The 22,445-nt window shown below is 51.6% G+C and overlaps 1 protein-coding gene across 2 annotated transcripts in view; it reads right to left on the bottom strand.

Annotated features, from left to right (window-relative positions):
- The window catches only part of ELL (elongation factor for RNA polymerase II), an 82,823-nt gene that overhangs the window by 47,883 nt on the left and 12,495 nt on the right, over positions 1–22,445 (bottom strand). Inside the window, exon 2 of one of the 2 annotated variants that reach the window (XM_021083507.1) lies at positions 14,497–14,574. The exons of the other annotated variant lie outside the window; for it this stretch is intronic. Within the exon in view, the coding sequence (XP_020939166.1) occupies positions 14,497–14,574 (78 nt within the window). The remainder of the gene's footprint in view (positions 1–14,496; positions 14,575–22,445) is intronic. 2 annotated transcript variants of the gene reach the window in all.

The raw sequence follows: 22,445 nt of genomic DNA, 5'->3' as shown, positions 1-22,445 counted from the left end.
GCCTTAGGCTGCAGCATAAGCTGCAGATGCTGCTTGGATCTGGTGTTGCTGTGTCTGTGGTGTAGGCTACCAGCTGCAGCTCTGATTCGACCCCTAGCCCAGGAACTTCCATGTGCTGCAGGTGCAGCCATTAAAAAAACAAAAAAACACCTCATGGATGCACTTGTGAATATTGATAGTGTACTCCCCAGTCACCACCCTCCCCGGTCATCACTCGCTGATGGCAGACCAGCCCTTCTTCTCACCACCCTTCTTTGCCGGGCCCTGGATGGAAAGGGATCAGCACATTTTTAACTTCTGAGAAACAGAATCTAACCTGGCCAAGGCTGGGCTGTGCTGGACCTGGTGGGAAGCCCTGGGACAAAATATTGCCCTGAGCCCTGCACCCACAGAGTATCTCCATGATGAAGACCCATGTGGCTCTCAGGGGCTCATGTTTCATCACTGACAGAGCCAAGAATGGATCATCCACACTTGGCTTCCAACAAACCCAGGTGTCAGTCTTTAGGCACAACAGGATCTTCTATCACCCAAACAGAAAACTTTCCTAGAACAACCCGGACTTCCAGACTCTGGACACTCAGGAGTTGTTGGAGCCCAGGGGGAGCAGAGCTCAGCTGCCCGTCTAGCTGCTCATCCAGCCATTGGTTTCAGACCTACCCTTCAATGGGCTCTCTGCCTGCTGCCCCGGCCAGATGGGGAGCATGGCACATTCTGACACTAACAGGCCAACTGGAGAGCATTTACAGGGAGGGTAGCCTCAACCACCCTCCACCCACCCCAAGTTCTCAGAAATGTGCCAGAGGGCCCCTGGCAGTGAGTGATGTTCAGCCCAGGCTGCCTCTCCACATACATCAGCTGCCACTTGCCTCTCATCACGCAAAAGGATCGGCCCCATTCTTGGGTTAGGTTATGCATAGGTGTACATCAAGATCCACCAACTGACTGTTCCCCAGAAAGATGCTCTGCCCTTAGAGCAAACAATGCTTTGAAATGTCACCAAACTGGACTCATCCCACAGAACAGGAGGGACAGCAATGCCAATCTCTTCCAGGATGGGAGTAGCAGACATTCTGCCAGATGCTTGGGACCTACTGGCCCTCGGGAGCCCGACCATGGTGACCACCTGTGGATAAGGTCACATGTTTCCATAGCCAGCTTCAAGTGGATGAGAAAACTGAGGCTCAAGGAAGCCCGCAGCTTCCTCAGTAAATGGTAGAGTACACACTTGAACCCAGGACCGCCTCCTTATTTGGAGGCCCTCTACTGCTTTATTAGGACATTATCTCTTCCCCTGACTGCCTTCCTTCAGAATCAGTGGCCCACAAGTGCATGGTTCTCTCTGCACCACCACCCCGCCCCACTACTTCCACGCAAACCATTACATACAGATTGATTGATTGATTGATTGATTGATTTTTTGTCTTTTTGCTATTTCTTTGGGCCGCTTCTGCGGCATATGGAGGTTCCCAGGCTAGGGGTCTAATCAGAGCTGTAGCCGCCGGCCTACGCCAGAGCCACAGCAACACGGGATCCGAGCCGCGTCTGCAACCTACACCGCAGCTCTCGGCAACGCCGGATCGTTAACCCATTGAGCAAGGGCAGGGACTGAACCTGCAACCTCATGGTTCCTAGTCAGATTCGTTAACCACTGCGCCACAATGGGAACTCCTACATACAGATTTAGATGCACACACTTGCTTTCCTTTGAGAAGCAGCATGCATCACTGTGCTTTGCCCCCTAAATGCTCAGTGTGTTTCCAGGGACTAAACCACACAACAGCCACCAGCTTCACTATGTTCATTATCAACAGGACACTACTGCACCACTGTCTACCTTCCACAGTGCCATCTGGTTCAGCAGTGTCCCTGCACTGCTCTTCCTCCAGTGAGAACAGCACACAGCACTGAGCCACCCCTCTCATAAGCTATCTTTAATCCGGAGGTTTCTCAGCTGTCCTATGACTTATAAGACACTGACATTTTGGGGCTGATATAGCCCCCCCCCTTTCTTTACTAGAGCATGCTACATTTTGGGTCTGCCTAGTGTGATGAACTGCACTGTCTTCCAGCCGCAGGCCTAGAGGTGACTGTCACCCTCTGTGGCACCTCACACAGAGGCACAACCAGAGGGGTCTGTCCACCCTCACAGGACACTGTAACCCTCATCGCTCAGGCAGGGCCACCCTGTTCTGTCTGCCTTCTCCTCATGCAGCTCAGAGCAGATGCTTGCTGCCCACCCACAGCCTGAGCATTCAGCCAGCCCCATCGTCCACAGCTTCACAGTGGTGACTGTAAAATGCAACTCCTGTCTCTGCCAGCCTCGGCATCCCACCATGAACAGGAGCCCTCCCTTCCCCCACTATTTACATGCTATCATCAGCAGTGTGATGGTTAATTTTATGTGTCACTTGGCTGGGCCACAGAACCCAGTTGTTTGGTCAAATACCAGGTCTAGACATTGCAGGGAAGGTATTTCTTAGATGAGATTAACATTTAAATCAGTAGACTCTGAGTAAAGCGCATTACCGTCCACCTCCCTTTCAATCAGTTGAAGGCTGTAAGAGAAAAAAGGACCAAGATCCACTGGAAAAAGAAGAAATCCTGCCCCTAGCCTTTGGACTCAAGATGCAACATCAGTTCCTCCAGCTTGCCAGCCTGCCCTACAGATTTCAGATTTGACAGCCCCCACAACTGCACAAGCCAGCTCTTCTAAAACAAGTCTCTTGGAGTTCCCTGGTGATCTAGCAGGTTAAGGTTCTGGCACTGTCACTGCTCTGTGGCTTGGATCACCGCTGTGGTGCGGGTTCACTCCCTGGCTCAGGAGCTGCTGCATGCCATGCGCACAGCCAAAAAAAAGTCTCCTCTCACTCTTTGACTCTTACTGGTTCTGGTTGTCTGAAGAACCCTGACAAACACAGACTCACAGACTGTCTTTTGCAATACTCTCAAGTGTATTACAGTCCTTAATTATCCTGATACTTAGATTGTCCCAGGCTGGCCCTGGGGCCCTTGGACCTGGCTCTCAACTGGTTCCCATTCTCTTTTTTTTTTTTTGTCTTTTTGTCTTTTGTTGTTGTTGTTGCTATTTCTTGGGCCGCTCCCGCGGCATATGGAGGTTCCCAGGCTAGGGGTTGAATCGGAGCTGTAGCCACCGGCCTACGCCAGAGCCACAGCAACACGGGATCCGAGCCGCGTCTGCAACCTACACCACAGCTCACGGCAAAGCCGGATCGTTAACCCACTGAGCAAGGGCAGGGACCGAACCCGCAACCTCATGGTTCCTAGTCAGATTCGTTAACCACTGCGCCACGACGGGAACTCCCCATTCTCTTCTGAGTCCGCTCTGATATCCGAGCACCAGAGGAGGCTCTGGGCAGAACCACGGGGCCGCCCATCTCTCCAAGGAGCCCTAGTTCCAATACTGAGACAGAGAAGCTTCTTCATCCATCCAGCAGATTAGAGAGACAGATGCTGAGAGCCCTACATGGGAGGAAGTGTACAGGACAGGCTCACATTTGGGGTGTCCTTGAATTTGGGCGGGAAGAAAAAACACATCTAGGAGTTCCTGCTGTGATGTAACAGGATCAGCGGCACCTTGGGAGCACTGCACTAGGACACAGGTTTGATCCCAGCCCGATACAGTGGGTTAAGGATCCAGCATTGTCATAGCTGTGGCTTAGGTCATAACTGCAGCTCAGATCTGATCCCTGGCCCATGGAACTCCATGAGTCACGGGGGCAGCCAAAAAAGAAAAACAAACAAAAACACATCTATTGCCACTAACTGTAACTCAGCATTTCCTTCTGTTACAAAGGTAGGCAAAAAACTACAGTAGTACAAGCAGTTAACAACTCAGATGTGCTTTACTGCATCAAAGGATAGTTTGCTCTTTCCTTTTGGCTGCCACAGCAGCACCCAAGCCTCCCCTCCCAATCCTTAACCCACTACCCCGATGCAGCACAAGACAATGCCAAATGATAGTTTGCTGCTCTCTTCAAACACCATTTTTGCTCAAGAGTATTTCAAAATTACAGCAACTAAGCTTCTTAGGTCCTGGAGGTACAGGTTCAACCCCTGGCCTGCTGCAGTGGGTTAAAGGAACTGGCATTGCCACAGCTGCAGCCAGGTCAATCCATGGGTCAATCCATGGGGTCAATACATGGGTGCGGCCATTAAATTAAAAAAAAATAATAATTACAGCAATTAGATTCACTGCTAGATCTCATCACTTAACACACTGATATTTGTTATGAGGTCACACATCTCTTTTGAATACTTTATTCACTCTCTGTGGAGTGCATTTCCTTGGTAATTCTACATATTTCAGGCCTCTGAGAGGGCCTCAGAAAGGGCCAAGATCCCTTGTGACTCACTAGCTGACCGAGAGCTGCACCAAATGGGGCATGGCCATGACAGCCCAACTCGAAAGGTGCTTATAAAGTTGGCACTAATCACTGTTTCTGAAACATTATTTACTCCTGGTCTCAGAAAGATGGGGGTAAGCACTCACCAGATAAGCCATGTAAAGTGTTAACTCAGGCACAGAACATCAGTGCCCCAAGCCCCACACCAGTGCTGCTCGGGACTGATGCCCCCAGTACTTCCTGACACCCACAGAAATGGGGTAAGGGGTCTCCAGGAAGTGGGTACCACACAGGTGAGTTCTGGAGCATGTGATTCCAGTTATTTAAAATGCCTTTACCGTATCATGAACACAGGTGCATGCAGGCACCACAAGATGTCATATAACTGACGGAATTCCCGTTGTGGTGCAGTGGTTAACGAATCCAACTAGGAACCATGAGGTTGCGGGTTCAATCTCTGGCCTCGCTCAGTGGGTTCAGGATTTCGGCACGGCCATGAGTTGTCGTGTAGGTCGCAGATGCAGCTCGGATCCTGCGTTGCTGTGGCTGTGGTGTAGGCCATCGGCTACAGCTCCGATTCGACCCCTAGCCAGGGAACCTCCATATGCCATGGGAGCGGCCCTAGAAAAGACCAAAAAAAAAAAAAAAGATGTCACACAACTGAGAGGACACTTGGAAATGAAAGACCCCCCCCCCATGGGGTCTGTCTAGACCACACCCCCCAACACACACCAGGCCTCTCTCTAAAGCCTCCCCTTGTCACTCAGGGTGGCATCTCCAGCATCAGGCCATCTCCCCCAACCCTGCACATCACGGAGCAGCTGTCCCCCCTGCCGCATCTCCCCAAACTCCCTGACAGGAAGACCCTGTGTGCTGGCCTCAGCTGAGCCTCCATCAGCCAGGCTGAATGACGCCAGGAAAGGCTACAATAAGTACGTTTTTTTCCCCACACCCAACAATTCCTCCTAAGCCCCCCTTCCCATCCCATGAAAAGCATAGCTCTAGACACCTCACAGAGCAGCCTGGGCCACACTGCTGCTCCTGATCTGGTGTGGTCTCTAAACCCCACAAGGACAAGCAGAGGCAAGTGCAGGCTACCTTCACCTTCTGCATCAAGACCAGACCAGGAAGGTAACTGAGAAAGAAAGGGCGTACTGTAGCAATTAAGACAAACCACTTCTACAGACCCAGGGATCTGTATAAGAAATTTAAAAACAAAGAAGCAGGACACCATCACAGGCAGCTCAGAGCCCAGGGTGATCCCAAGGGGCCACTATCTTCAGAGCTGCCCACCAGGCTGTGCCGGGAAGCTCTGCCCAGCACCTTCCAGAAAACATACTCTCTGTACTATGGCACTGCAGAACTTGCTGGGCTGTAGGCAGCATAATGACTTCTTTGTCCCCTCCAAGGCTGCTGGCCAGAGCAGAGGGGGTTGGGTTTCTCTGAATGCAGGGCGTGGGTCTTCATCTTGGGCAAAAAAACACAGACTATTAAATGGGAGTGAGACACCTCACTCAAAAGAATGAAACTTGGAGTTCCCATCGTAGCTCAGCAGTTAACGAATCCAACTAGTATCCATGAGGATGCGGGTTTGATCCCTGGCCTTGCTCAGTGGGTGAAGGATCTGGCGTTGCTGTGGCTGTGGTGTAGGCTGACAGCTACAGCTCCAACTGGACCCCTAGCCTGGGAACTTCCATATGCCACAGGTACGGCCCTAAAAAGAAAAAAAAAGAAGAAGAAAAAAAAGATGGAACCATGTGAACATGTTTTTCTATCTCCTTCCTACCCAGGTGACCCAATTGGTAGGGTGGGTAGGACGGCCATGGGCCATGAGCCACCTGGTCCCTGGGAAACACTGTCCTTCACCCTTCAGTCTGGGAAAGGCTGCTGGGACAATGACCACTCTTCCCTGTGCTTTGTCTGCTCTGGTCCCAGCACAGAGGTGCCCTCCCGTAGGGCAGTCCTAGAGACCCCCCAGGAGATGACCTGTCCCATGAGGACACAGTGAAGTCTCTCTCCCCAAGCAAGTAGTAGGAAACCAAAATCAAAACCAGAAATCTATCCCCAGGCAGGAGGATTCCCAAAGACCCCCCTGAAACACCCCCCTGCCCCCCCGTGACCTTGTCCGTCCTCTCTGCTACCTGGCACTAAAGGCTGCAAAAGAAAATTTCCAGCTCTCTATATCTGCCCAGCTGAAACCCCTCCTCCTACCCCACATTCATCTGCCAGCATTCTGGGTGCCAGACCAGGTAACTGCATTTCCTGGAATCTTCTTTGCCTTCAGAACTGGATCAGTTCCACCCAGGCTGAGCTGGAATCCTCTCCAATCTTCCTGAGCTGGCAGCACCTGGACACCTGACACCTTTAGGCAGGTACAATCTCAGAAGCACCTGGCCGAGGATTCAACAGTTGGAGAAGGCAGAAGAAGCACCACAGCAAGCTAAAAGGACCAAGGCAGGAGGCAGGGACTTAGGAGCCAACAAGGACTCCGGAACCCACTCAGGGCCCTTGGTACAGTTACAGAGGGCACAACAGAGTAACACTGGAGAGGCTATTCTGACAAGGGGTTAGAGGGGACACTGGGCTGAGACCAGAAGGATGGGAGGCCTACAGACCTCAAAGGAAGCCAAGCCAGGGAAACGGAGCAGAGAGGGAAGGGCTTGAGCATCCAGAAGGGAGACGCCTGCCCCCACATGCATGTCAACGAGTACTCTGGGCAGCTGGGACACAGGAGTGGCAGGAGACCCCAGACAGAAGATGTTGGGCTCTGCTGTTCCTGCTCACTCATGCCCCCATTAGCACTCACTGCAGCTGAGGGAGGGGAGTGGGGAACCTAAACAGAAAGGCTAGCCTTAAGGATGCTGAGACAGGCCACACAGAGTGACAGGGAGGGGCAGAGGGGGCCCCAGCCCTAGGTTGAGCCAGCAGAAGCCAGGCCCCATGCACAGCCACTTCAGAGGAGTCTCAACGATTTTGACGGGCTGGCCCCGAGTATCTAAGCCTGGACTGTGGGGAAAATTTGGCAGCAGACAGTGCCTCTGCTGACCTTCAGTCCTGAGCTTGGGGTGACAGGGTTCAGGGAGGAGAGCCAAGGAGCACAGTCCTCTACACACTCCAGAAGGGGCCTCTCCTCTGCACACCTGCTCCCTGCCCTGAAAACGGGGGTTTGGATACCACAAAAGATGATGTCCAGGGTTTGGACAGGCAAGGAGATGGGGCCAAGCACATCTTCACCTCAGTGTGACAGTGATGAGCAGAGGACAGCCCTTCCCATGGCCCTTCATGTGAGGCCCCACTCAGTCCCTTACCAGCTCCAGAGCCAGTGCGATTGCTCCCTTCTCACAGAGGGAGAAACTGAGGCTCGAGCCATGCCTAAGCCCCACAACAAGGGAAGGAGGACTTAAGCCAGACCAGCTAGGTCCCCCAGCAGGTGACTTTCGGCATCACCAAGCCAAACATGAGATCATGACCACATCGAGCTAAGACAGCCATACCTAAGTGTGTGTGTGTGGCAAGTGGCATACTGGAGGGGAGGACAACCACATGTGAGCCCCAGAGGTGGGGGCAGACCCTGCCTCATCCAGAAGTCTCCCCTGCATGCAGGAGGACCTCAAGCATGGACTCTGGGATGACACTGGCTAAGATTCTGAGTGAGGCAGGAGCCTCTCACAGTGTTTTGCCATCTCAGAGACAATGGAGCCAGAGAGACTGCCAAGCTCAGGAACTAGCAGTGCCTCCGGAGGGCTGACTCAGGAAAGTGTTGCCTCAACCACTCAGCTGCTACCGGGCCAGACCCTAGGAGACCTAGCCACACACCGCACCTATGGGTGGGCATGTCTTCCTGAGCTTGAAAATAAATAAAACCAGGGAAGGTGCAAGAAAGAACTTTTCAGGAGTTCCTGTCATGGCGCAGTGGTTAATGAATCAAACTAGGAACCATGAGGTTGTGGGTTCGATCCCTGGCCTTGCTCAGTGGGTTAAGGATCCGGAGTTGCCATGAGCTGTGGTGTGGGTCGCAGATGCAGTTTGGATCTGGCATTGCTGTGGCTCTGGTGTAGGCCAGCAGCTGCAGCTCCGATTAGACCCCTAGCCAGGGAATCTCTATATGCTGTGGGTGTGGCCCTTAAAAAAAAAAAAAAGTTATTACAAGGGTAATCTCTGTAGAAGAGAAAGTGAGGCTTCCCTCAGCGACAGGAGAAGCACACTGACCTCTCTCATTGTGACCATAATAACAAGTCTTCTAAGCGAGCAAACATCACCCTAACATGAAACACCTAGAAGGAAAGCTCAAGTCTCCCGCCTTCCTAATCATCAACAGAATCATTTTATCTCTGGCCCAAAATCTGACTTAGGGAACAGCTTATGAACTGCGCCATCACAGCAGTAGAAACTGGCGGGACTCCAGGTCAGCCGCCTAAGTGGAAGGAGGACCAGAAGGTCTATTTAGGAAAGGCAAACGGAGTGGACACTGACAGGCGCGTGTATCGACAGTGAGAGCCACAGTCCAATCCAAACTCTTTCTGGCCTTCTGGCTAGGACCCTAGAATCAACCAGGGTAAGAGATCAGGTTAACTTTGGAAGCCCTTGGCTGGTCCAGCCTCTCATCACTACTACGCTGTGCTGCCCCAGGGCCTGGGTTAAGGAGAACAAGAGAAAAGCAACATGAAACTCACAGACATACACAGGAATGACAAGGCAAAACTCCCCAGGTCCAAGTCCCCTCCTCCATACTACGTCAAGCCATTCGAACCCAACCCAGAGCTGGGGGGAACGGCTGGGCCTTGCTTGAAAGCCAAGGCAGCACCTGACAGTGTCCCATCCATCCTTTCCTCACAGAAGCTGAAGCAGTGCACTTGCCCGGCTTCCACATCAATCAGCCACTCTCGGCAGAGACAGAGAACCAAGGGCTTAACAACAGGAATGACACACTGGGGCCATCAGCAGCTGCTGGGAATTGAAAGTAAAACCTCTGTCTCAGGGGCCAGAACTGAGCTCAGAAGATTCACTTCCACTTCAGGATCTGCCATTTAAAAGCTGTGTGACTGGAGTTCTCTTGCGGTGCAGCAGGTTAAGAATACAATATTGTCACTGCAGCAGCCCAGATTGCTCAGATGGTGTGGGTTCAATCCCTGGCCCAGGAACTTCCACATGCTATGGGTGCAGCCAAAAAAAAAAAAAAAAAAAAAAATTAAGAGCTGTGTGACCTAAGTAAGACACTTAAACTCTCTGGCTTGGTCACACAGGGCTGGCAAAAACTCACTAGGTTGCTAAAACAATGAACAGAACAGCACAAACCGGCTCTGCCACACACATGACCTCCAGCTCCTACCTCTAAGTTACCAAACGCTGGAAAATAAAGCATTGCAACACCCTTTTAAAAATGAAACAAAACAAAACAAAAAAACCCTGACACAGGAGGAATCAAGGCCAAGAGGCCTCCAAGCACTTTCAGGGTGAGGGAGACCACTCTCTAACTAGCTATGTAGCCTTGGGTTGCATATTTTATGCCTGAGCTGCTCAGTTTTCTTATCTGTGAAATGGGAATGCCTTTGTTCCTGCCTTTTAAGGCAGTGAGGTTATACCCTCAACCCCATCAGCACTGCTGGGGTAGCCAGGGCCATATGATCTCACTGAACCTGCTTTCCCACCAGGGTAACAACTGGCCTTAGGGAAATGGGGCTGGGGGTAAAGGATGCCTGGGGACTCTGGGCACACCGGGAGGCCCCATCAAGGACTACTGACAGAAAAGACCTAGACAAAGGGAGGACCCATGCCCCCTCAAATCAAGGGAAACATCAAAGCCACAGAACCTTTCCCTAAACTGTATCAATGACCTCAAATAATATTCAGCCAAGTGATAACAAGTCAATAATAACAGTAAGTGCTCATCTAAGTAAAACATAGCTACTGGCCATGCTCATTTTGCCACACGTGTCACGTATGTAGAGGGTATTGCTATAAACACCCTGGTGCACATTTGGCATCTGACTAAAACCCTTTAGACGATGTTCGCCAAGCACTCATCACAGACGTCTGTCGAGGATTCCTTTAACAGCTGCCCCATCAACCCTCTGGTCATGACATTTGAAATCTTGTATGCCAAAGCTAATCTTCCCCAAGTAGGACCTGTCAGCAGATTCCACTTCGAGGAATTGACTCTGACAAAGGTGGAAACAGGAACTCTCTTTGCAGGCTGGAGGGATGATGGAGGAACTGTGGCTTCCTTCAAGGAAGCAGCTGTGTGTTGGGGCTGATGGACAGCGCATCCTCGTCCCAGCAAAAGCCAGCATGGCGCAGGGGCCCAGATCTCTCAGTGAGCCCTCACTCTGCCCCAGAAACAGGCAGCACCCTGAGTGACCACACTGCTTCCTGAAGTCACCGTGAGCTCAAACGCTATATGTATATGGAATAACTCTGGGAACCAACAGGCCCCATACAGAATGTAGTATTTTCCAATCCACAAGCATGGTTTTTCCACTACTATGTCACTGAGGTAAAGGGAAGCAAACCCGAGACCCTGGAAAATAGCCTAACAACACAGTCTAAGTGCTTCAAAGTCATTGGTCAGCTGGGTCCATGGTCACACTCAAAAGAAAGTGACAAATGGCCAGCTGGTTGCCAACTTCACACGTTTAACTCCCCAGAGCAGGGCTTATGAGTAAGCATCACTCAAGAGACAGCCAGAACAACTTTGAGCTGCCAACTCAGGCCAACACTCATAGCAGGTGAGCCTATCTTGTTCTGTGAAGAGTGTGGTGAGTAACACCTGGGAGAAGGAATGACCACATCCAGTGCTGGTCTCACCAGCTCAGCCAGCAGACAGCACTCAGGTGGCACCCAGTGAGAGAGCTGCCAGGGTCAACTGGTGCTGGAGTAAGCCCCATTAAAAGGCACACACACCAACAGGAAATGGCAATGAATATGGCACAAACTGAGAAGATAGTACAAGTGGCTAAAACACCTGAGAAGCCATCAAGAAAACACAAATGAGAAATAACATTTTTGCCCAGCACTACCACAAAATTAGGAAGAATAAGACAATCTGGTGTGCAAAAGGAAGTGGGAAACGTCCTGGGACACTTGTGGAGGTGGCATGAAAGGTCAGCTGTTGTGGGGGTAGAGGTGGCAGGGAACAAGGCACAGCCCAACAGCCCATAGGACAGCAGAGCCAGGCTCTCCCTCAAATCTGTGGTCAACTAGCCAAGGGTTTTGGGCCAGGTACCATGGGGCAGTACCCAAAGGACCTCAGCATTCAGCAGGACGCACTCTGGGGGTGTGAGACACTTTCCACTGGTCTGTCTGCTTGCACACACTTGGCTGCTGCCCAAAAGCTGGCTGCAACATGTAAGAGCAAAACCAAGTCGGAAACCACTGATCCAGGAAGAGAAAGCCCAATCAAATTCACAGGCTCACGGCAAAGGCCTGGTGTGTAGTAGGTCCTCTCATGCACACTCTGTCCTTGGGTAGTGTCATGGGCTCCAGGAGTGTGCCCCATGGTGGACAAGAAGGAGGGGGGCAGCAATGGCACCAAGGCTAGAGAGGAGACTTTCAAAGTGAAGCCTCTGAGGAGTTCCCTTGTGGCACAACAGGTTAAGGATTTGGCACTGTCACTGCAGAGGCTTGGGCTGCTGTTATGGCACAGGTTCAATCCCTTGCCCAGTAACTTCCAAGGGCATGGCCAAAAAAAGGAAAAAGAAAAAGAAAAGCCTTTGGCAGTCAAGAAGAGAATGCTGGGACCAGGGCAGTGGGGTCCCCAGAAGTCCTGTAAATCACACATCACTATCCACATGTGCAATGAGCAGCAATGGCACACAGCTAGCCCAGACATGAGATTTGTAACAGGAGGCATAAACTCCATCTTAGGTCATCAAATGTCTCATAGCTCTGTGGGACAGGAAGGCCCTGGGAGTGGCCCCTATTACTGTGGCTGGATATCCTGTTAAAGACCTACACTCCCAGTCCAGTGGTTGGAAATGAATGAGGGTCACGAAAGCAGTGAGCCCAGGGAACAGAGAGGCCACCCTGGGGTGATGCGCCAGGAGAAAACATATAAGGCCCCGTGTCTGTGGGTACAAAGAGGCTTCCGGGAGCCATGACCACAGAGTTATCTATGCTGACAGAGTGCTTTTCATGAGTCCTGGGTGTGACAGCAGTGAGTCAGGAGGGGACGGAGGGCATCCCAGGTGGGGAGGGAGAGGCACAGGCCTGCACCAACTGCAGCCCTTGCTCCAGGCAGAGGCACTGGCAAGCAGCAGGCCTCACCACACAGTGCACTGGTGACAGCTGCAGACAGGGCAGCCGGAACCCAGAGCAAGTTGGCCTTAGTCAATTCTGCAAATGGGGACTACCATCCCCACCACCACGGAAAATTCTGCAACCAGCTAAACTAGGAACAAATCTTTAAAGTTAAAAGACATTCCAGTACTCTGAACAGTGGCTTCTGAAGCTTTCTAATACCCCATCTGTGAAGGAAGACAAACAGCAGCGACACCACTTGCTACTATCAGCCCAGATCTCCAGGCAGAGAAGCAGGAACGCAGGGCATGCAGCATGATCAGTGCTCAGCAAGTAACCTTGATGCTCTTCCTCTTCTTGCTTCCGAGCCAACTTAGAAGTTCTGAGCCCATAAATGCAGAATTCAAAAGCCCCTGCCTGGGGAAAGCATTTGGCAGCTTGCCAAGGTTTGCTAATGCCAAGGAAGAGGCCTGGTCATTGGTAACAATACCGGCCAGGGCTCCAGATAAATGCCCCAATGCTACCATCGGGGGTGCCCTCCTCACGGGCAGGTTGCAGGGACTTCAAGCACCCTGGGAGTTGGGGAACACTGCCCAGGACTCCCTGAGGTCAGATCTCACCAAGGACTACCAGCTCCTGGTCAGAGCCAAGCCCAACCCCCACAGCATGGGCCATCCAGGTGGACTCCCCGACCCTCACCAGGGAGCAGACCACAGTGGCCTACTTTATAAAGTGGCACTTTAAAGCTGGTTTTACTTGGTGAAAAGAGAACCCAGCTCAAAAAGGAAAAGAGTTAAAATCAGCCAAACACACCAGGCCCAGGCCCCCATGGGGAAAGTGCTTGTGAGCAGCTGGTCTAGAGAACACTCCAGCAGCACCGTCCACTCTTGGGCCTGTGCTGATATTCCAGGCAACTCCAGAGGGGCCTTTATGGCACTCTGGGAGGAAAGTCCACCACACTGGGTGAGAACCGGGATAAAGCAGGTGAGAAGGAGGTGGCAGGGCTTTTATTTTTGGAAAAGTCAGAAAAGGAATCTAGCCTAGCTGGAGAATGGGAAGGGAGGGAATTAGACACATGAGACTGAGGAGAGTCTCTCCAACCGAGAAGAGTCACAGCCTCGGGGGCAGGGCTCTGCTCAGGGAGCTGAACTGACAGCATAGTGAATCCGGAGCAGGAAGCGACCCCTGGAGTGACAGAAGAGACCATGCAGTGTGTGTTGGACAAGGGAACCACTCAGGACCTGCGCCCTCCTGGACACAGTTCCACCAGGTGTTCACATGATAATGGTTTTCACCCTGCTCCTACAGCATGCTGATGTGTCCCCAAATGCTGAGCACACACGCCTCAGGGGATACGCTGAGTGCCGGGGGTACATGGGGAGCCCTCTGAGCAGAGACTGGGGATCTGCTCAAGGGGTCTGATGCTACTCCCCCTTCAGTTTTTTAATTGCAATCTTGCATCTGAGTTACCAAAATCGCAATGCACATCCTGAGTGAAAACAATGACATGGAGATGGTGATCCCTGTTCTAAATTTCCCCTAAGTTTTCTGCAGACTTCAGGATTCTTCCTGGATGCCTATTTGAAACTGCTATGCAGGAGTTCCCGTCGTGGCTCAGTGGTTAACGAATCCGACTAGGAACCATGAGGTTGCGGGTTCGATTCCTAGCCTTGCTCAGTGGGTTAAGGATCCGGCATTGCCGTGAGCTGTGGTGTAGGTCGCAGATGTGGCTCGGATCTGGCGTTGCTGTGGCTCTGGTGTAGGCCAGCGGCTACAGCTCGGATTAGCCCCCTAGCCTGGGAACCTCCATATGCCGAGGGAGAGGCCCTAGAAATGGCAAAAAGACAAGAAAAAAAAAGAAAGAAAGAAAGAAAAAAGAAACTGCTGTGCATACCTGATTTCTGTCGCGTTCATTTATGACTGAGCCGGAAAAGGAAGCAGCTACAGGCTCTGGAACCCTCAATCCCAGGACCTGGTTTTCAAAGAAGTAATACCCTTCTGTTCAGAATTGGGACTCTGGGCCTCCTGACCCAAGCTGTCAGGCCTAAGGCCAGCTCAGGACCACTCACAAGGTTAATCAAGAAGTTAACAAGTAACAACAAAAAACACAAGTCCCAGCTTAATTATTATTATTATTTTGCTTTTTAGGGCCGCACTGCCAGCATATGGAGGTTCCCAGGCCCCGGGCCTAATCAGAGCTACAACTACTGGCCTACATCACAGCCACAGCAACGCGAGATCGAGCCATATATGTGACCTACACCACAGCTCAGGGCAACGCCAGATCCTTAACCCACTGAGCGAGGCCAGAAATCAAACCCGCAACCTCATGGTTCCTAGTCAGATTCGTTTCCGCTGTGACACGACGGGAACTCCTACAAGTCCCAACTTTAAAAAAACAGAGCTCTCCAGGCTGCATCCTGACTAAGGCCTGGCAGCATCTGTGCTTTAGCTGTATCCCCACTCCCCACCCCTAACACTGTCACGAGAAATGTTACACTGGAACCTGCCCACTCTTCAAGGCCCTGTATGGCCGCTGTCAAGCCCTGCCACTAACCTGTCCAATTGACAGGCTCTGGGGGCCCAGAGAGACCCTATAAACTTAGACACCAGAGAAGCTGGCTGGCCAGGGCTCTATGATACCTGCACCCAGGAGCCCATAGCTCAACAGAGGAGCAAATGCCTACCTTTCAGAGACACCTCAGGCCTTGACTATTCTACTAGACAGCAAGGGCTGCAGCATGGAAGGAAGGCACAGACCCCACAACAGAATGATGACCCCATTCTGCAGGGGGGCAAACAAGTCCAGAAGGCAGCACCACTGTCACCACAACCATCCCCCCCTCTTCCCCACTCCCTGTGTCCTGCCCCAGACTCTGCAGCCACCCAGCCCATGTCGACTCAATATCAGTGAGGGTTTATAAACAATACGGCCAGTCTCCCTACCCTGGCTCTGAGCTGTCTGAGGGACAGAGCTCAGACACCCAGAACCTCTGTACCTAGGCCCGCCGGGTACCCACATGAACATAGGGCAGTGGGCAGCCTCCCCAGGTCTGCATGCTGGTACAACACCAGCCTTGGTTCAGCCATTGTGAGGCATCCTGCTGCCCTGCCCCAAGCCTGGGCCCTGCGTCCTCCAATGACCTGCTTCAACCACCTCCAAGTTTGCCCACCCTGAGCTTAGCAGCAGCAGAGGGACACCCACTGTGTGCTCTCTCTTGAATGGCTGAGCACCAGGAGCCCCAAGAAGAGGGCATGCAAGCAGGTGCCACTTCCACTCAGACCAACCACTCACTGAGGCTGATCCGTGCTGAGTAGATCACACACTTGGCAATTCCTGTCACACGAAAGCCTCCAAGCCTTGGTGAATTCACACATGAGAGACAAAAGCAGGAAGAGGAGAGGCAGGTGGCAGGAGCTATGTGAAGATCTCAGGACAAAGTGCAATCAGAGCCATGGCTCTGGGGCACAGACCCTGGTGAATCACCTTCAACCCCTGGGGAAAAAGGGATCCAAAACCTTGTGTCTTTGCAGCACGGCATCAGTCCAACCTCCACTGACAGACAGACGGTTAGCCTCACCCTACACACCCAGCCACCGGCAAACTCCATTCACTGGCTGCAATCTCAGAGCCCAGGCTCACCTGGGAGATCATTAACCTCATCTGCTCAATAACCCTCCTCACAAAGATGCCAGAGCTAAAAGCAGGGAGGGCCAGGGGCCACGTACCATTAATCCTTCACTCTAGGCCAGACACCACTTCAGAATCCTTCTTAACAAAGTTCCACTTCCAGTGGGGAGGAGCTGGCACAGTTCACCGGGTCATGTTGGCTCCACACACAAGGCCCTCGACTAAAAGGACCCTGTGCATGGGTAAGGGAGCAGGCATGGGCCTGTGCCCTCCCCACAGCAGGCTGGAGACAAGCTGGACACAGAAAACCAGGGCTGTCTGTCCTCGTCCCACTTGCCAGATCCACTGTGAACTTAGCGTATTTCACTGGAACGAGCAGACATCTGTGAGCATCCAATACCAAAAATAGTACAACCAGGGGAGGAAGGAACACATTCTTCTAGCTGTGGCCTGCCCCTGCCTCAGACATCTCCCCGAAGTCTCTCTGCCCTGGGACGTCCCCAGTACGATCCCCTGCTCTGGACCTCACCCTTCCCTTAGGCCTCCCCTTGCACCGTCCCCCCTGCCCAGCCTGCCACAGCTCAACAGTCCCACCCAATTCTAAAAAAGGAGAAACACCACCAAATGATAAGAACAGCAAAATCATGCCATTTCTGCTAACAGAACCCAAAAACCATAGCCCCTTAGCAGAGGCCTGCCCAAGAAGCCCTTCTCCAGTGTGTAACTCCAAATCATCTACAGACGGCACATGTCAGAATCTAACTACAGGTGGCACTGGGCCAGAGCTGAGAACGCAAAGCTCCAAGAGTTCACCAAGCACCAGCCCCCAGCCCCGCCTGTGGAGAGCTCACTCCTGGGGAGCGGGAGACTCTTGCTGCCCACTGTCTCCAAACAAGGGAGCCATCTGAAACCACCGTCATCTGACTGCTACCAGACCATGAAACATACATTCAAAAACACTATATGAACTGAACCCTTAAGGGGCACAGCCCTGCCTCAGAAGATGAAACTGGCCCTGCTGTTACACCCTGGGACTGAGGCCAAGGGACCAGGGGAACTTCAGCCAGAGCCTGACTGGAATCACAGGCAGAAGCTCACCCTCCCAGCTCCAACAGGGACATGCACACGGCCCTTCCCACTCAGGCTGTGCAACTCTGTTTCCAGAGTTCACCAGAAGGTCACACATAAAAAGACCAGGCCCACTGGAAGCTGTGCCAGGCTTGATACTGCCTGAGAAAAGCTGCTCCTGGGAAAACCAGGGATGCATGAGGGGTGGGAAGCATTCAGTCTGCATGAAATTGGGAGGGCAGGCAGCTCCAAAGTGGACACCCTCAGGTTTTAGGCTTGATTTAATCTGTGCTGACCTGACTATGGACCATCCCAACTATGACATGAAGGGGCCAGACCCAAAAGACCCTGCCAGGTCTCGGTCTAACCCTGAGATATAATGGCAAGAGGTCTGCTGCACACAACAGCACAGGAAACAGGTCCGAGGCCTAAGCTCTGCCCCAGGAGAGCACAGCCTGCTAACGCACCCATCTCGACACTCAACCACAAGCTTCTCTGAAAAGGACAAGAGTCACTGTCTCAGTCTTTTGAGGGCCAGTCCCTGTTGCAAACAGTCTGCCACCTTCAGAGTGCAAAAGGAGCCATAGACAACACCACTGTGTCCCAATAAAGCTCTACTTACAAACACAGGTGGGGGCCAGATTTGGCCTGTAGGCCATGGTTTACAGGCTCATTTTATACTCCAAGGTTGACACCGAAAAAGGGAAGAGGCCCTAACAGTGCACTTCATCAGCAGCCTCATCCGATCCATTCTGTTCACTCAACATGGTGGCAAACTGCCAAGGCCTTAGTTTGGGGGGCTGGCAGCTACAATGGGCACAAGAGATGTTACCTTCTTCAGGGGCAGAAAGAGGGCTCATGAGCTCTACCACTAATCCCACAAGTAAAGGAAGCATCTGGAAGGGGGACACAGCACAGGCTCACTGTCAGGACCTTGAGAACATGGTAAGGAGGGACCCATCATCAAGGGCAAGGCCAAGATGAGCTTGCCCCTGCTCTAGCCCCTGTGAACCCAGCTGTACTGACTTGATTCAGTGGGTGTTCCCTTGCGGGAAATGTTGTACCGGGACACTTAAATCACTCCCTCCAGATGTGGGGAGAACCACGTGATCCACAGCAGGAATCTGAATTTCCCCAAAAAGTCACTGTTTTTAAAAAGGGAGGGTGTTCCTGTCATGGCACAGCGGAAATGAATCCAACTAGTATCCTTGAGGATATGGGTTCAATCCCTGGCCCCACTCAGTAGGTTAAGGATCCGGCATTGCTGTGAGCTGTGGTGTAGGTCGCAGACATGGCTTGGATCTGGTGTTGCTGTGGCTGTGGCGTAGGCCAGCAGCTGTAGCTCCGATTAGACCACTGGCCTGGGAACTTCCATATGCCTCAGGTGTGGCCCTTAAAAAAAAAAAGGGGAAAAGGATAAATGAACCACCTGACCCACTTACCCTCCTCAGGGCACTAGCAGAAGGCAAGGTCACCCTGAACCCTCTGGGTCCCAGAGACACCACCCTCACCAAGAAGGGCAGCATAACAGGGTGACCACCCCAACCAGGGCTTCCCTTAGATCAGCCTCTCCTGAATCAAGGAAACCTCCCCTGAACCAAAGTGGGGCCCAGGGCATTTGCACACGCACGCAGACATGCACGTGCATGCAAGAGTGCGCGCACACACACACACACACACACACACACACACCCATACAGGAGGAAGGGAGGCAGAAGCAAGAGAGAAAGGAGGCATAACTTCCCTTGCTGGAGGCCCCCCAGGACAAGTAGGCTGCATCTGCCCACAGGGTCCAGAAAAAAAAACACAGCTCCTCCTCCTTCCCATGCACCTTCACAAAAGCCTTGAGGTTAAGTCAAAGGCAGGAGCAGGTACAGTGGTACTGGAGGTCCTAAATGCTGAACCTCAGCCCCCACTTGCCCAGCACCCCAAAAAGGTCAGAGCCTGATCCTGGGGGCCTCCAGGCTGCTTCCCACCTGGAAGAAAGCCCATTTTCATAAACGGTCCCCCTGTGATTCAACATGGGACACCAACAGCTAAACTCACAAAAGCAGAGGAGATTCTGCCCCATCTAAACTCATAACCAGAAAGAGATGAGCAGCCTCAGGTACCTGCAGGGAGAGCCCAGACCCTCCCTGCCACATGACCTTGGGGCCTCTGTTTGGTTTTAGCAGGAGTGGGGAGCACAGGTCTTGCCTCTGAGAGGGCCAGGAAGTGGTAAGGGTGACAAAGAACTGCTCTACCTAGGTTGATCCCACATCAAACACATTCCCACCCTTTACTGGCCCTCAGCCCCTACTGCTTGCCCCCTCCCCACAGGTTCTCTGGACCACCCCAGGTACTTACTGACTCTCTCAACTTAGACACTTGGGGTTGACTGGGCCCAGGCTTCTGCACCATCACTGTCATCTCCACTTGACCACAGCTTCTCATCCAGGGCAGGGCCACACCTGTTCTCCCTGCCCTTCCTGTCATCTGCTCCCAGGTGACACTGCTCAAGATCTTCCCTTAGGCAGGACCCGAAGCCAGCCCAAGCTCACTTCAAGTACAGGGACCAACATACCCCTATTATGCTGGGGTCAAATTCTCTGTCAACTGCAACCAGAAAATTCCTGAGCCTATCATTGGTCTAGCAAGTGTCAGAGGCCCTGCAGACCTTAATTCTCACCAAAGAGTCACAAGCATCTCAATGCAATTTTTTTTTCCTTTGCTTTTCAGAGCCAAACCTGTGGCATATGGAGGTTCCCAGGCTATGGGTCAAATTGGAGCTATAGCTGCCAGCCTACACCATAGCCGCAGTGACGGGGGATCGGAGCAGAGTCTGTGACCTACACCACAGCTCACGGCAACACAGGATCTTTAACTCACTGCGTGAGGCCAAGGATCAAACCTGCCACTTCATGGTTCCTAGTCGGATTCTTTTCCACTGCACCATGACAGGAACCCCTTAATGCATTTTATTTTTTACTTTTTTTTTTTGCCATTTCTAGGGCCGCTTCCACAGCAATATGGAGGTTCCCAGGCTAGGGGTCTAATTGGAACTGTAGCTGCCGGCCTACACCACAGACACAGCAACGCCAAATCCTTAACCCACTGAGCAAGGCCAGGGATCGAACCCGCAACCTCATGGTTCTTAGATTCGTTAACCACTGAACCATGACGGGAACTCTCCCTTAATACATTTTTTCGTTTTTGTTTTTTTGTTTGTCTTTTGTCTTTTTTGTTGTTGTTGTTGTTGTTGTTGTTATTGTTGCTATTTCTTGGGCCGCTCCCGCGGCATATGGAGGTTCCCAGGCTAGGGGTTGAATCGGAGCTGTAGCCACCGGCCTACGCCAGAGCCACAGCAACACGGGATCCGAGCCGCGTCTGCAACCTACACCACAGCTCACAGCAACGCCGGATCCTTAACCCACTGAGCAAGGGCAGGGATCGAACCTGCAACCTCATGGTTCCTAGTCGGATTCGTTAACCACTGCACCACGACGGGAACTCCTCTTAATACATTTTAAATGCTCCAAGACCACCTCTCACCTGTCAGGATGGTTACTATCAAAAAAGGAGAAAATAACAAGTGTTGGTGAGGACATCAAGAAATTTGGACTCAGAGTTTTTGTTGTGGCTCAGCAGTAATGAACCCAACTAGTAGCCATGAGAACGCAGGTTCAATCCTTGGCCTCGCTCAGTGGGTTAAGGATCTGGCATTGCTGTGAGCTGTGGTGTATCAGACACAGCTCGTATCTGACATTGCTGCGGCTGTGATGTAGGCTGGCAGCTACAGCCCATTTGAACCATAGCCTGGGAACCTCCATATGTCCAAAGTGCGGCCCTAAAAAGACAAAAAAAAAAAAAAAAAAAAAAAAAAAGAAGAAGAAGAAGAAAGAAAATTGAACTCTTGGGCACTGTTGATGGGAATGTAAAATGGGGCAGCCACTATGGAAAACAGTATGGTGGTTCCTCAAGAAGTTAAACACAGACTATGATTCATATGATCCAGCAATCCCACTTCTGAGTGTCTATCCAAAAGAACTGCAAACAGGGGCTCAAATAGATAACTGTTCACCTATGTTCATAGCAGCATCATTTGCAGCAGCAGCCCAAAGGCAGAAACAACCCAAGGGTGTCCATCAAGGACACAGATGAATGGAAAGCAAAATGGTAGATCCATATAATAGAATATTATTTAGCCCTAAAAAGGAAGAAAATTTCTTCCTAAAAAGGAAGAAGATTCTGACACATGCTACAACATGTATAAACCTTGAGGACATTATGCTAAGTGAAATAAGCCAGTCACAAAAGAACAAATACTTTATGATTCCACTTATAAGACATCTCCGAGAGTTCCCGTCGTAGCTCAGTGGTTAATGAACCCGACTAGGAACCATGAGGTTGCAGGTTCGAACCCTGGCCTTGCTCAGTGGGTTAAGGATCCGGCGTTGCCATGAGCTGTGGTGTAGGTCGCAGACACGGCTCAGATCCCGCATTGCTGTGGCTGTGGCATAGGCCATCAGCTACAGCTCCAATTGGACCCCTAGCCTGGGAACCTCCATATGCCATGGGAGTGGCCCCAGAAAAGCAAAAAGACAAAAAGACATCTCCAGAGCTATCAAATTCATAGAGACAGAAAAGAGAATTGTGACTAACTGTACAAACATGTCTAAGACAACCAGGGAAATTTAAACACTAGCTAGGGATTTGACAATATTAAAAATTATTGTAGCTTTGAGAGTCCCCGTCAGGGTGCAGAGGAAGTGAATCCAACTAGGAACCATGAGGTTGCAGGTTCGATCCCTGGCCCTGCTCAGTGGGTTAAGGATCCAGTGTGGCCGTGAGCGGTGGTGTAGGTCGCAGACAAGGCTTGGATCTGGCATGGCTGTGGCTGTGGTGTAGGCTAGCAGCTACAGCTCTAATTAGACCCCTAGCCTGGGAACCTCCATATGCTGTGGGTGCAGCCCTGAAAAAAAAGGTATAAGACAAAAAAAAAAAAAAAAAAAAAAAAAAGTATTGTAGCTTTTACATCCAGGAAGCATCGGTTTTAGGCTAAGGAAGATGAACTAATTGTTCCAATGGATGATGGAAAACATATAAAGATACCAAGAAATCCAAAGCTGATATGAATGAAGTCTTATTCTGTAGCACACTGCCAA

Source organism: Sus scrofa, chromosome 2 (genome assembly GCF_000003025.6).
Source record: "Sus scrofa isolate TJ Tabasco breed Duroc chromosome 2, Sscrofa11.1, whole genome shotgun sequence".
Taxonomy (NCBI): Eukaryota; Metazoa; Chordata; class Mammalia; order Artiodactyla; family Suidae; genus Sus; species Sus scrofa.
The sequence above is the reverse complement of the archived record's forward strand: the minus strand, read 5'-3'. Positions and strand labels throughout refer to the sequence as shown.